At 38.6% G+C, this 13,638-nt stretch overlaps 1 protein-coding gene across 1 annotated transcript; it reads right to left on the reverse strand.

Annotated features, from left to right (window-relative positions):
• Positions 1–740: 740 nt before the first annotated feature.
• rhcga (Rh family, C glycoprotein a) lies at positions 741–5,878 on the reverse strand. Its single transcript, XM_063881599.1, has 11 exons — positions 5,598–5,878; positions 4,751–4,943; positions 4,232–4,382; positions 3,959–4,106; positions 3,687–3,853; positions 3,455–3,592; positions 2,579–2,715; positions 2,142–2,266; positions 1,825–1,898; positions 1,646–1,719; positions 741–1,555 (listed from the first exon to the last, which is right to left on the reverse strand). Exons 1-11 carry the CDS (start codon positions 5,824–5,826, stop codon positions 1,522–1,524), a joined length of 1,470 nt encoding a protein of 489 aa, XP_063737669.1. The 5' UTR covers positions 5,827–5,878; the 3' UTR covers positions 741–1,521.
• Between the last annotated feature and the right edge of the window lie 7,760 nt (positions 5,879–13,638).

Here is a 13,638-nt window from a genome sequence, read left to right on the forward strand (position 1 = left end):
GGATGAAAACGTTTCTTATTTGCGGTACATCAGGTAACACTGCACTTTCCATGGTGGTTTTTAGTTATTTTTTATACATTTTTAAAAAAAAACACCATACTGTGAGATTTGTATCACATATAGAATGACACTTTGAGTCCGGTTGTAACATACTACAGTGTGACGTTTTTAGTTTATCTGTATAAAGATACTATACTAAAACATTTGGGTTATATACTTTGGGATCGACATTTTTAGATATTTGTTTTATAAAATACACATTTTTTGTTACATAATATAATAGGACATGTGGGTCTTTTTACATACTAAAAAACATCATTTTTAACTACATTTATTGTGACATACAGTACTATACTAGGACATTTCATGACATACTAGACTGACATTTTGTATTCTAACCCTAAGCCTTCCGTATAAGTTATATTTTATCATAAAACAACGTTAAGTTACTTTTTCTGGTTTACATTATGAAAACTAAAATGAAATCAACCAATTCACTGGTAGAAATACAAATAACAGAGTTTTGTTGCATTATAAAAGTTATAATCTTTTTCAAAGAATCCAGACTCAAAGAAACGTTTGTGATACGTAAATCTATTCAACAATTTTGTCAATAGACTGCGCCTACTTTAAGTTGATGCAAACTAATGTTTACAGTTTTTAAACTTATATTCAAACTTTACAACCACATTTACATTGGGAGAAATAGATATGAAAAAAGTGATTTTCATCATAAAGTGTTTGAGAATGACAATAATACAACTTTATTGTTCAATGCCAGTTACATGTGATCTCAAACTGGATATAGTCATATACAATCACATAATATTCAACACTACAGCAACCAAATCATTAAAAGTTGTAAAATAGTTAAGAAGTTATTTTCCAAACAAATAGAGATTGATACAATAATATGTACAGCAGCTTACAAGACCTATACATTATTTTAAAGAAATAACAAAGTAAGTCATACAACTCATAAAATACCTAATTTGGCGGAACCTTATTTATTGAACAAACGCTCAATAAAGTGTATGTCAACAGACTGTTCATTTATGAAAAATGTCATGGCAAATGTTGTCAATGACAATATAACAAAAAAGATATAACATCTGATGTACACTTTTCTCTCAGTTGTTATGTCCTTTATAAGCATGAGATAAACAAAGTGTCTTTGATTAATCATCATGTATTAGCTGCTTTGATCGAGTAAATTATATTTAGCATACAATAAGAATCTGCAAGTTTAAGAATTTTCATCCAAAATAGAAAAGGGAATGAACATATCATTTATAATTCCTTCAAGAAGTTTGATTCAAAATTATTGTAGATTAATAAGATATTTAGTCACCATAATCACAACCTTAGGGCTTCCAATCCCTGACCAGTGTGGCTGTGGCATAGTCAGTGTGATTTCCTTCTCTTGTAGATTTGCCCGTTTTTGAGGGTGGCTCCTTCATAAATTAGTGTCGTTTCACAGCTAGATCAAGTTCAAAATTCTCTGAGGTAGGGTGGATCTTTCTAACTTTGCTCCACAGAAAAGTTTGACTCGGATCTGTCGTAAAACGAGAAGAAAATCACTTTTAATGACAATTCAGGAGCGAGCTATGAGTGAATGAGGATGTCTCAGTGTGAGTGAGCTTACATGTCTTGATGCTTGTGAATCATGTGGTTGTTATACTCCAAGACAGGAGGGATGATCTCCTCCTCCTCAGGAACCTAAGACACACAGAATGAAACTCAGAAAAGTCATTTCATTGTCCAGTGTATTTTAGCTTTAAAAAAGGGCGAGAACAACATCTAGAGTTGGAAAATCATTCTAACCTCCCAATAAACTTCATCATCAAAGCAGTTGTCATCAGCAGGGTCGCCCCAGATAGGAAGCCGCAGAATTAAACCTTTTAAGAAAAAAGGATTGCATTAAGCAGGTACACACACCGTAGTTTAATACGTTGGTCTTCGCCATGAAGCAACTGTTTTCCAACGTGAATAAAACTTTGCTCTTGCATATTTTAATCAAAAAGTGGCATACAATAATAATAAGTATGATAGTTTTATAAAAAACAAAGGACATTTTTAGTTTACTATTGTTTAAATTCTTCAAGTTTTATATTAATCCACAACATATTTCACCAATTTACCAACAAGCGATCCTCCAACAAGTCCAAATGCAATAGCCACACATGTTCCTGCAGCCTGAAAGCCTCCCTGGGTTTGCACCGATCTGTTTGCAAATTCGCCTTCAAAATCGAACACATGGATCAACCTAGGCAGACAAAAATATATATTTAATCCAAGCAAACAGTACCTAATCTGTCGATGTTGACAAACAAGGCCTGATGTCTGGGAGTGTGTTTCCATGTCGGCATGGGCTTTACTTCACTATGTTGGAGTCAACAAACTGGCAGGGTCAGGAAATTCAAGTTATGTGCATGGGTGTGTTTGTGTGTGTTAGGTGTATGTATGTATGTATGTGTGTGTGTGTGTGTGTGTGTGTGTGTGTGTGTGTGTGTGTGTGTGTGTGTGTGTGTGTGTGTGTGTGTGTGTGTGTGTGTGTGTGTGTGTGTGTGTCACATACCCCTCTTTGCCATAGACCTCTTCACTAGCGGCTGCAGCAACTATGGCACCTATAAAGCCACCGAGCATCCCTGGCACAGCATGCAGGTTGTGGACGCCACATGTGTCCTGGAGCTTCAACGTATTTTCCAAGAAGGGCTGAGAATGCAATAATGTATTCATTCATTTCTTGATCTGTAACCAGGGCCACAGCAATGATTTTAAAAATCGTTTGATCATCAATGCATTCACTTCAGCTCTCTTTCTTCCCATACTCTGGGGACTAAATCCATCCTAGAAGCCTCTAAAAACATTGCAAAATATGCATGTAAAAAACTATATAACATAAAACCCTTCTTGCTATGTTAAGACCCCAAATTCCGAGAGTAATGTGTTTGAATTTAATGTAAAAGTATCGCCTACCAAAATGACAAACAAACACATGGCTCCTGTTTAATAAGCAGCACCTTCGCTATGTTGACACAACTACTTGAGCCTGTTAGACTGTTTCCAAGTAACATGTAAATTTGAAAGTACTTAGTGTCTGCTCTAAAAATGAATAATCAATTCCAATAATCATGTCATTGCACTGTAATACAAACTGCAAACTTTTCCATTCTCTTTTCAATGCAGCTACCTTAAAAGTTTTTTTTCGAACTGTTTGTTTTTTAAAGTTATTTTTTGGGTCTTTTTGCCTTTAATCGGATAGGAGAGTGACAGGAAAGTGGGAGAGAGAGTCGGGGTGGGATTCGGAAAGGACCACGGGTCGGGAATCGAACCCGGGTCGCCGGCGTACGGTGCAGGTGCCTCAGCCAGTTGCGCCACGGCCGGGGCCTGAACTGTTTCTTTTGCCACAGACTTCAGGAGATTTCTCAGAACAAAAACAATGGAGGCTCACCGTAACAAAGAGGTAGCCAAAGGTGGAGATGATGCCGCAACAGAAACCCACGATGAGCGACCCGTAAGGAGTGATCATGAACTCTGCAGCTGTTCCCATGGCAACCCCACCTGCCAGAGTGGCGTTCTGGATATGAACCTGTCAGAAAAACAACATGTTAGTGACGAGAAATAGAAAACATGCATCGATTAATGGTTGTAGATTTCATGTTTTGCAGGGACTTAGCAGTTACCATGTCCAGCTTTCCTTTCTTCTGTGACAAGCTGGAGATGGCCACAGCGGTGAGAACAGAGGAGGCGAGGGCAAGGTAGGTGTTGATGGCCGCTCTGGGCTGCCCATCACCATGGTCTGTGATGGCTGAGTTAAAACTGGGCCAGAACATCCAGAGGAAAAGTGTACCTATGAGGTGAGTCAATCAAACCACAAGAATTAAACAATCAAGTAATTAGGTCTTGCAACGATGAATGAAACCATTGAGCCATTTTTTGACTATTATTCACTCACCAATCATGGCAAACATATCAGAGTGATAGACAGATCCATTGAGGCGTTTGCTCTGGTGTAGGTGTGGTCGATAAAGGACCCAGGAGATTCCTAAACCATAGTACCCTCCGAAGGCGTGAATGACCATGGAGCCACCAGCATCTTTGCACTGTAGGAACAAGCAGCACATCAAAATGCATTTCAAAGTGTAGGAAAATGTTCCCTCTTAATAATAATAATAATAATAATAATTCTCATAATAATGTTCCTGTCATTGTTATTAGTGAGACTCACATGAAGGAGGTCGAGGATGATGTATTCTTCCACAGCAAACAGTGTGATGCCAAATAAAGTGACAACCATCAGCTGGACGGGGCTTACTTTCCCCAGCAGAGCACCCATGGCAATCAGAGAGCCGGCACAGCAGAAGTCTGCATTGATCAGACTGTCGAGGGTGATGTAAAGAGCAAGGCGAGGTCACATTAAGTAAAGAAGACAAAACAAGTAAACAGGAAGGGCAGTAAACTCCATATTTGCAAGAATGACTGCTGTCCTTCTATGTCGCCACAAGACAGGACCAGACATTTTTTAACATTTTAACGTGACAGCTGGGACAAGATAACATGTCTAAGGAGTAAAAAAAAGAGTAACCTTCCTGTCCATCTTCAAAGAAACATTTGCCTTGTAGCTTTAAAGAATGTGTTTTCATTTTTGACTTACATGACTCACCAGTGCCTGCTCCAGCTGCATTCCTCCAATTGACTAAATGAGGCACAAAAAAAACGGATGATTTTGCTTACAATGAAGACCTACCTTTCTATTCCGATATAGATTTTCCCAGTGGCGGGGTCAAGCGAATGGAACCAGCCTTGCATGAGTAGTGCCCACTGCAGACCAAAGGCAGCAATCAGGAAGTTGAAGCCAATCCCACCGAAGCTGTAGCGTTTCAGGAAGGTCATGAGGAAACCGAATCCGACAAAGATCATGACATGGACGTCTTGGAAGCCTGAAGAAAGAAAAAAACACATCTGTAAAAAGACAACATATAAACATATACATATACAAATATTTTTCTGTCTTGAACTCTCAACTGTATGCTTCACATTAATAAGCTTGGGGTAATTTAAATGTTTAATTGAAGTTTCTTAAAAGTTATGGATTTGTAATTTATGCCTGCAAGCTGAGATTGTATCTGTTTGATTTGATGAAACTGATTAATTTTAATTATCCTTGCAGGTGGATAACTTATGACGAGGTTATAACGCACTTGGAAAACAATTGAACTGCCAAAGATTGGCAGAGTGTCACAAGTAAACCCAGAAAAAGTCATATTTTGTGTTGTGCAGTATATTTTAATATCTACCAGCAAGTAAAAGAAAGGGCCTCAGAAAAAATTTTGATGACAGTTTGACATTTACAATATATATTCTCAAAAGCCTTCTTATATCATACTTAATGTTGTTTTTGACATTTCAATGCAATATAATGTTGTGATGTGGTAATGTCTAGCCATGAACAAACACCATATACAGAACAGTTGAGTTGGTATGGAATTGCTAGAGAATGTATGAGGATCATAACACACCTGCATTTATAGATGACACTTTAATTGCAGGGTAGATTTGTTTACAGGAATTGTTGTTGTTGTTGTTGTACTTACTTGGATATCTGAAGTAGAAGTCGTTTTCGATGTCGCTGCTGATGTTTTCGGTTTTTTTGTGCTCCAACCATTTTTTCACGTCTGATTCACCATCATACCGGATGAAAACTCCAAACAGTACAATCATAGCAATCTGCCAGGCGAAGCAGACAGCCGGCAGACTAAAACGCACATTGGTGTTCTTTTGCCGACAGAAAAAATTCCCCAAGCACTCCAAGCAGTTCCCCATGTTGACCTCTGCCGATGCCCTGATCAATCGTCAACCAGACTCGCAACTATGCATACAAACCAGCTTCTGTGCAGGTTTATATGCATACATTTCGGGAGGGGTTGTGCTTGAATCCAACACTCAGCACATGGACACACCTCACCATGTAACCACTCCTCAATGGACTTGCTTACTTCTCCTACTACATACAAAACAGACAGCGTTGCATGGTAGCACTCCTAGAACAGGTACCATAGCACGTAATGTGACTTTAATTTAAGATGTGGCAACTGTAGCCAGTGTTACAAATTAATTGTTACAAACACAATCAAAAACGTGTTAAATACGCGACCCCCGTCAATCGAGTTAATCGCGTCATGCGCGTCATGCGCGTCATTCCCACCGCGTCTTTCGCATCATGCGCGCCGCCGGAGCGAATTCGCTTCTCTGCGCGTGTTTAAACTGACTTTACACTTTACAAAAATCGCACCGCGTCCAGTGTAAACGCACCATAAGGGTAACGGTTTAATATATTCAGCGACAGAACCCAAACCCCTTTAGTAGCTGTCTGTAATGTTGCACCCTCACTACCGAGGTTATTAAACTAAGTTGCAAGTTGAACATGACTCGTTAATAGGGAAAATCAAACAGTTGTTTTTGAAATAACTTGCTAGGACTGATTACATTGTCCTGTTTGGTATAGCAAACGTAGGAATCTTTTCTGGGTTTATTTTCATGCTTAATCCTTTAACAGGCAATATTTATTCAAGATCATTAAAAAATTTTTAAAATGCTAAATTGGTATGAAAGAGATTGCTCTTTTAGTTTTACTTTTGGCTTTGCATGCCGTTGCACTGTATCTCATACCTTAAGCAGCTGGGGAAAAGTAACCTGTTTCAGGACCAAAGACCTCCAAATAATTTGTATCATTGGTATAGTTGACAACTCCCTTCCTATCCATTAGGTCAATTGCATTTTGTCTACCACAGCCTGATTGAGTGAGAGGCAATAGAAACAATTGTGTGTTTATTATTTTTTCAGATATATTTTCATTGAAGTACACAGAGCTCTGTCTCCTTATAATTAGTGAAGAGACTGTTGTTCACTTGGTGCATCACATGACGACTGGTTATTTTTTCTCCTCGTGCGAAACGTGTGTGTGTGATGCTTATCGAAGCGAAGAGATTCCAGTTTAAGGATTCATCAAACTGAATGACTCTTAGTGACACTCAGAACATTCCAGATGATATCTGCTTCCCTTCCACAGATTCAACTTTTTCAACTTGTCATGTAACATTTAATGAACCACTGATGAGATTCTTCTCTTTGATTATGGTACCTGTTGTACTGAAGAGATACTTTGATTTATGCTACTCATATTTATTTTTGATTAGGCAATGCTCCATTGTAATGTTGATTGTGTTTGTTGGCTTGTTCCTCATCCCAGAGGCAATATATCAGTGTATTTGTGTTAGAGTTTGGGAATTCACAGGTCCACACGAGTTGGTCTGCAGTGAAAAGTATAGCACATGCAAAAGTGTATATTAGGTATTTATTTTCAGTATTTCTTAAATTGTGTCCAGGGTAGGTTTAACATTCATGAAAGACTGATTTATGGCTTTGTGTTTTCATGATGTTTGCACTGGATTATGTTGTCATGTCTGGTTTTCACTGTAATTGCAGATTCACAAATGTTATATGTACAGGTAGAGTTCAGGGCCCGGTTTAAGAAAACCAGATTAGATTATAGATTGATTCTGTAGTGTAAACCTTTTTCTTTTGGAGCAGACTACTTTTGTTCTGACATCAGGTCACTGGGAAGTTATCATAGAAGAAAGACTTCTTGTTCATCATTAAGATAAGATAAGATAAGATGTACCTTTATTAATCCCCTTGAGGAAATTCAAGTGTTTAAGCAGCAACAGAGAAGAGGAAGAACGTCTGCAGCAGCCTCATGCACAGGTTGAAGGACCTGAGCCTCCTCAGGAAGAACAGCTTGCTCTGTCCCTTCCTGAAGAGAGCATCAGTGTTGTCACTCCAGTCCAGTTTATTGTTCAAGTGCACTCCCAGTAACTTGTAGGTGTTCACCACCTCCACCTCCCCCCCTGATGATGATGTGGGTTAGAGAGCTCTTCGTTCTCCGCCTGAAGTCCACCACCAGCTCCTTAGTCTTGCTGATGTTGAGCTGGAGGTGGTTGTTGTCACACCAGCCTACGAAGTTCTCCACCAGGGCCCTGTACTCCTCCTCGTTGTCCTCTCTGATACAGCTGACGATGGAGAGTAATCGGAGAACCTCTGTAGGTGGCATGAGCTGGAGTTGAAGCGGTAGTCAGAGGTGTAGAGGGTGAACAGGAATGGTGACAGCACAGTTCCTTGGGGGGCTCCGGTGTTGCTCACCAGCACACCAGACACGCTGCCCTGAGGTCTGCCTGAGGTCTGCCTGAGGTAGTCAGTGATCCAGGCCACCAAGCTATGATCCACCTGCATCAGTGACGGCTTCTCAGAATCAGAATACCTTTAATAGTCCCACAGAGGGGAACTTTTTATTATTACAGCAGAAAGAGCCAAAGACAGGTTAATATTACACCCAAGATACTAAAAATATATATATACAAAAATCTCACAATTGGGCAAACTGTAGAGGGTCCAGGGAGTCACATACAAGGGGTTTGAGATGCTGCAGGAACACTTTCTCAAAGATCTTCATGACATGAGAAGTCAGAGCTACAGGCCTCCTGGAGTGTTGGGACGTGTTTTCTTGGGCACAGGGACAATGCAGGAAGTTTTCCAGATCTCAGGCACCTTCATCAACTTCAAAGAGAGACTGAAGAGGTGCTGAAAAGCTCCTGCTAACTGTTCGGCGCACACCTTGAGCACCCGGGGGTTGGTGTTGTCTGGTTGTCTGGCCTTTCTCACATTGATCTTCGAGAGCTGATTCCTGACCTGTCCGGTGGTGATTATCGGAGTTGTGAAGCTGCTGGAAGTGTCACCCAAGAGTGGGGTTGAATGGGGAGAGGCTGCTGTCCCCTGTGGAGTAGTTGGAGAAGAAGTAGAAGCGTTGGGTTGGGTGGGAAGATCAAACCTGTTGAAGAACAGGTTTAGCTCAGTCGCATCTTTAAGGGTCCCCTCCATAACCGTGTTTGACTGTTTGTAGCCTGTGATCCTCCTAAGCCCTCCCCACACCTCTCTCCACCTATTGGCCCCCTCCAGACGTCCCTCCACTCTGGCTTTGTAATGCACCTTGGTAGCCTTCAGCTCTTTCTTCAGCTCCTTCTGTACAGCTTTAGCCCCCTCAGTGTCTCTTGCCTAGCAATCCCTTTTATTCTAGTTCAATAGGGTTTTAATATCTTCATTAATCAAGGGTTTAACATCTCTATCAGCTCCACGTGAGTCACATTTTATTAAGGATCAGTTTAACCTCTCTAAGATGATGGAAATGCTATTAAAGCTTTTGATGGTCCAAGCCTGGAGGGTGGCATTGAGAGGAGAGAGATTAGACATACATTTCAAAGGAAGTAATCGCCCTGAGCAAAAAGAGGTTGTGTCTTTGGGAAACAGCCAACAAATACATTATCATGAATTACAGAACAGCTAGGTGCGGTCATGCTGTTTTGTCTTTTCAAAATATTTGCATTATTTTCATTGTAAACAGTGTAAAGGTCCATCAGTCAACTTAATTGATGCAGAAAAGTGTGGTCCTGAAAAACATGTCAGGCCTGCAGTGGTTAAACATGTGACAGTGGGACCATATGGGGGTTTCAGATCTTATCTGTTTAAGACATTTCAGTGATGTTCCTGTCACATGGTGTGTGGTATGCTTTAGCCACACAGAGCCCTGGAGTGACATCGCTGGAGAGATTAAAAGCACTTGTCAGTCTACAGGTAAGTGAGACACACATCAGTGCCGGCAGATATTTAGACACACAAATTCTCAATACTATCTGTCTGGATAAATACTGTAACAGAGGCAACCAATCATCAGACCTGCGAAAAGGCTTCCCTTACAAGGAAACCACATGACAGGTTAAACCTGTTTAAATTAAACATTGATAAATAACATTTATATCAACTTTGAAACTCTTTCTGTACATTTCTTCACGTTTTATCAATGTCCGTTTGGGCATTTCTACCACACTAACAGCATGTTTGAAGAAGTGAAAATGTATCGAATGATTCCTCTATCAGAGATGAAAGGTGTTTTCGTTGAAATGACTATGAACCCCATAAATCATTTCACTTACATTATAATCTTCTATGGTGTGTTGAATGACAGACCAATCAGTAATTCAAAGTGGATCTTCATAGCAGAGTTCATTCATTGTGTTTGTATTGGTTTAAGAAAAGGATTGAAATTAAATGTCAATCAAATGTTTCGTACTTTGATTTTATCCGTCTAGAGCAGCCAGAGGAGTGTGACTAAGCCAAAAAGAATTTCCTCGAACATCACATCAAATGCAGGCAGATGCCACAAAGATATGAGAGCGTCAGGCAGTCGGATATTTCTTAGTGACAGGAAACTACTGTAACCTCGGATCTGACTCTAAGATAACCCCCAAAGAACAGTGTTACGATCTGCAGAGACAAGTGTTACTTAGTTACACAACACCTGTGTCTCTCACATAATCTATCATGAGACTCCAAGTTCAGGCACTTGCAAAGAACCTTGTGCGCCTCAGCCGGCCACTCAGGTGACTCTGGTGAATAACGTCACACGACATCATATGAATATGGAAACTCATGATAACATTATTCATGTACACAGCCTTTTTACATTGTATTCTTGGGTTTTTTCCACTTGCAACTTGAATTTTATTTTGTCATTTCTTTTTGTCATTTCTTCTGTATATTTTTATTGTAGTGCGCTTCTTTTGTACATTACTAAAATAACTATTTCAAACTAAACTTATAGTTGCATTTTTATATTTTTTAACCCCCTAAATTGCAAACTAAGGCACATATAGGAAATCCCTCTATTTTATCTCTATTACCTCTTTATAATGTGTACAAAATGCAGCAACTAGGATTATTATACTTTGTACACACAAGATCATAGCCTACTGGGTGGCATTATCTTATTATCTTCCACACTGAGTAATAATATTAAGTATATATTCTTTATCATCTTTTGCAGCTGCCTAACTCAAACCATATGATATTCAAATTTACTTTAGAAATCAAAAGCAAGTCTTGCATTATTTAAAATAAATATTGTAACTTTTAGCACATTGTTTCAAAATGCTGGACATTTTTTGGTTAAACTTTGGGATCTTCACTGATACACTTAAAATAAAATACAATACAGTTGGATAATTGATTGCCTGCACATGTTAAGTTTGACAAAAAATAACATGCACACACTTTTTCAGTTATATTTTCCAATTAAATGATTAACTTTAAAGACGTAATTTGAATTATTTACTGCTAAATGTTTGTTTTCCCCATATCTGTTTTACAATTGATAATGTAAAGGCAAATATATATATTTTTTGTGATTTTCATTGTTGTTAATTTGACAAATGGGGGACAAATAGAGAATTATCACAAACCCGCTTCAAGCTGCTCAAACATTTTCAATTGTGCCACTGCGCATGAACAAAAATATAGGTTTCCCCAAGGACAGCTTGAGCGGGAAACAAAAGAAAAAACACTTTTTTAAAAAGGTGCTTACCAATTAAGTTTGTTATTATTACTACAATTTCTAATTACATGATTCTTTTTCACAAATTGATTCAACTGATACCACAAGACCTATTTCAAAGCACCCAAACTGTTAAAGAAAAAGTAACTTTTATGGTTTATCTGTTTCCAAATAATGAGTTCAGTATTGTGAAGTAATTTTAACATTATTATTTGAATATTTGTGAACAAATTGATTAAAATGAAACAAACAGGACATCAGAGACACTGTGTCTGACACTTGACAGGGGCATTAGAGTCTGTTAAAACCACTGATCTACTTTGAAAAAATCATTAATATTAATTGGTGATTCATCAACAGGTATCAATTAACAACCTAACGTATAAAACAATGCTATGTAAATACAATTGTTGTCTCAATGTATTTCCTAATCAGCCCAATAATTGTTAAAATGATCAAACTAGCTATATGTATGTTTGTAGGGCCACCTTTCCATTACCTTTGAGGGAAATAAAGACAATCACAACAAGCTTTAACATCAGGTGACAACCAAAAGCTACAGAACATGCTCGACCAGTAAGAACATGTTTAAGCATTACAAAACAGTTCAGCACTCAGGTGGAGGAGCTTAATAATGAATCACACATGACAGCCCAACTTTCAGGCTGATGAGTGAAACTGTCACAAGTGAGAGGAGCCACACCCACGTCACTGCAGCTAGATAAGACTTAGACTGCACATAAAGCATAGATAAATTAGTTCTTTTCCACCTTGGTAAATGTTCAGGCTAGATTTGAATTTGTTCTGGTAATCCTTTATTGGCTGATACATTCAAATTGCAACAAACACTTTCTATGATTTGGCAATCCCTCCATTTAGGAATTGTATGTGTATCACGTCTTCTGATAGTTCTGAAGAATCTGAATCTCAATACATAATTTGAGAGATTTTGTCTCAAAGCTTAGCACTTCTGCAGGGTGACATTCATGTTAATTTACTCTGGGATTATTCTCCAATTGATGTAGGTATTACATTTCTTATCACTGAAATATGAAACGGATTAACCACCGCAATGACACTAATCCAATATAAATTAGGCTTGCATGACGGAAAGTGCACCTTAACAATTAAAAATAATAGTTCTGCTCAACTGAGGCACTGAGCCAACAGCAAAGCCTGTATCAGTGTTTGAATAGAGATGGGTATCAAACCGATGCAACCATATGACATGGCACACCCACGCCTCCATCATGAGGAAACTTGTCAGTGTCACTGAAAAAATGTGGCTCGCCTTGTCTCAACAAAGCCTGAGACTCCAGTTAAGGGTTAAGAGGAGGTGCATCATTTTGATAGTTTTTTATCATGATGCTGTGTTTTCGCCTGATGACCAAAGAACATTTTTTCCTGATTTTATCTTAGATTTCTTGAACGGCATTGATAAGCTGCAGTTGCTGTTGTAGAAAGTGCTGTTTTTTCACATTCAAATCATCTAGTTAAGAAAATAATTAAGTACATGTTCAATAAACTATTCTTGTACAGAAAGATTCTTACATTTCCTGCCACAAATTCTGGTTCAACATCTTTGTCAAAAGGCTTATTTTTCTTTCTCATAAAACGTGCAGCCTTCTTTTTAAGATGATTCTGACTTAATTGGTCAAAGGTCCAAAATGTAAAGAAAAATAGTGTGAGACCAGCCTCAGGTTAACTTGTCAGGCTGTACATCTCTCAGACTTGTCTCAGGTCTCATTAGTTTACTTATCTTTTCACCTGACCGAGCTGCACTTTGAACTGATGGGAACTTGCCTCCCGTTAAAGGTTCGAAGTCCATTAAGTTTCATTCTCCAACACAATGCACAATAAAATGCATGTCTCTTGTCTGTTAACATGTACATTGAGCTTTTCAGTATGACAGGCATCACGTTTTACATTATCATGGTAACATATCAAATACTTATGTTAAACCAGTTAGGCTACACAGCTATTAGCTCCACATACAAGCGACATTTATTCAAAGCAAAGTATTCAGGCCTCAAAATATTAGATATTGTAACAGAAAGCATTACTATATTTAACAAACAGATACATGTCAGCAGCCTTCAACAGCCCTTGTGATTTCTGTGCAAGAAATATGTTGGCTAATGAAAACAAGACATTTCTTTGTTTAAAGACTTTCAAAAAACAAGCACCCGGACTAC

Source organism: Eleginops maclovinus, chromosome 4, assembly GCF_036324505.1.
Source record: "Eleginops maclovinus isolate JMC-PN-2008 ecotype Puerto Natales chromosome 4, JC_Emac_rtc_rv5, whole genome shotgun sequence".
NCBI classification, from domain to species: domain Eukaryota; kingdom Metazoa; phylum Chordata; class Actinopteri; order Perciformes; family Eleginopidae; genus Eleginops; species Eleginops maclovinus.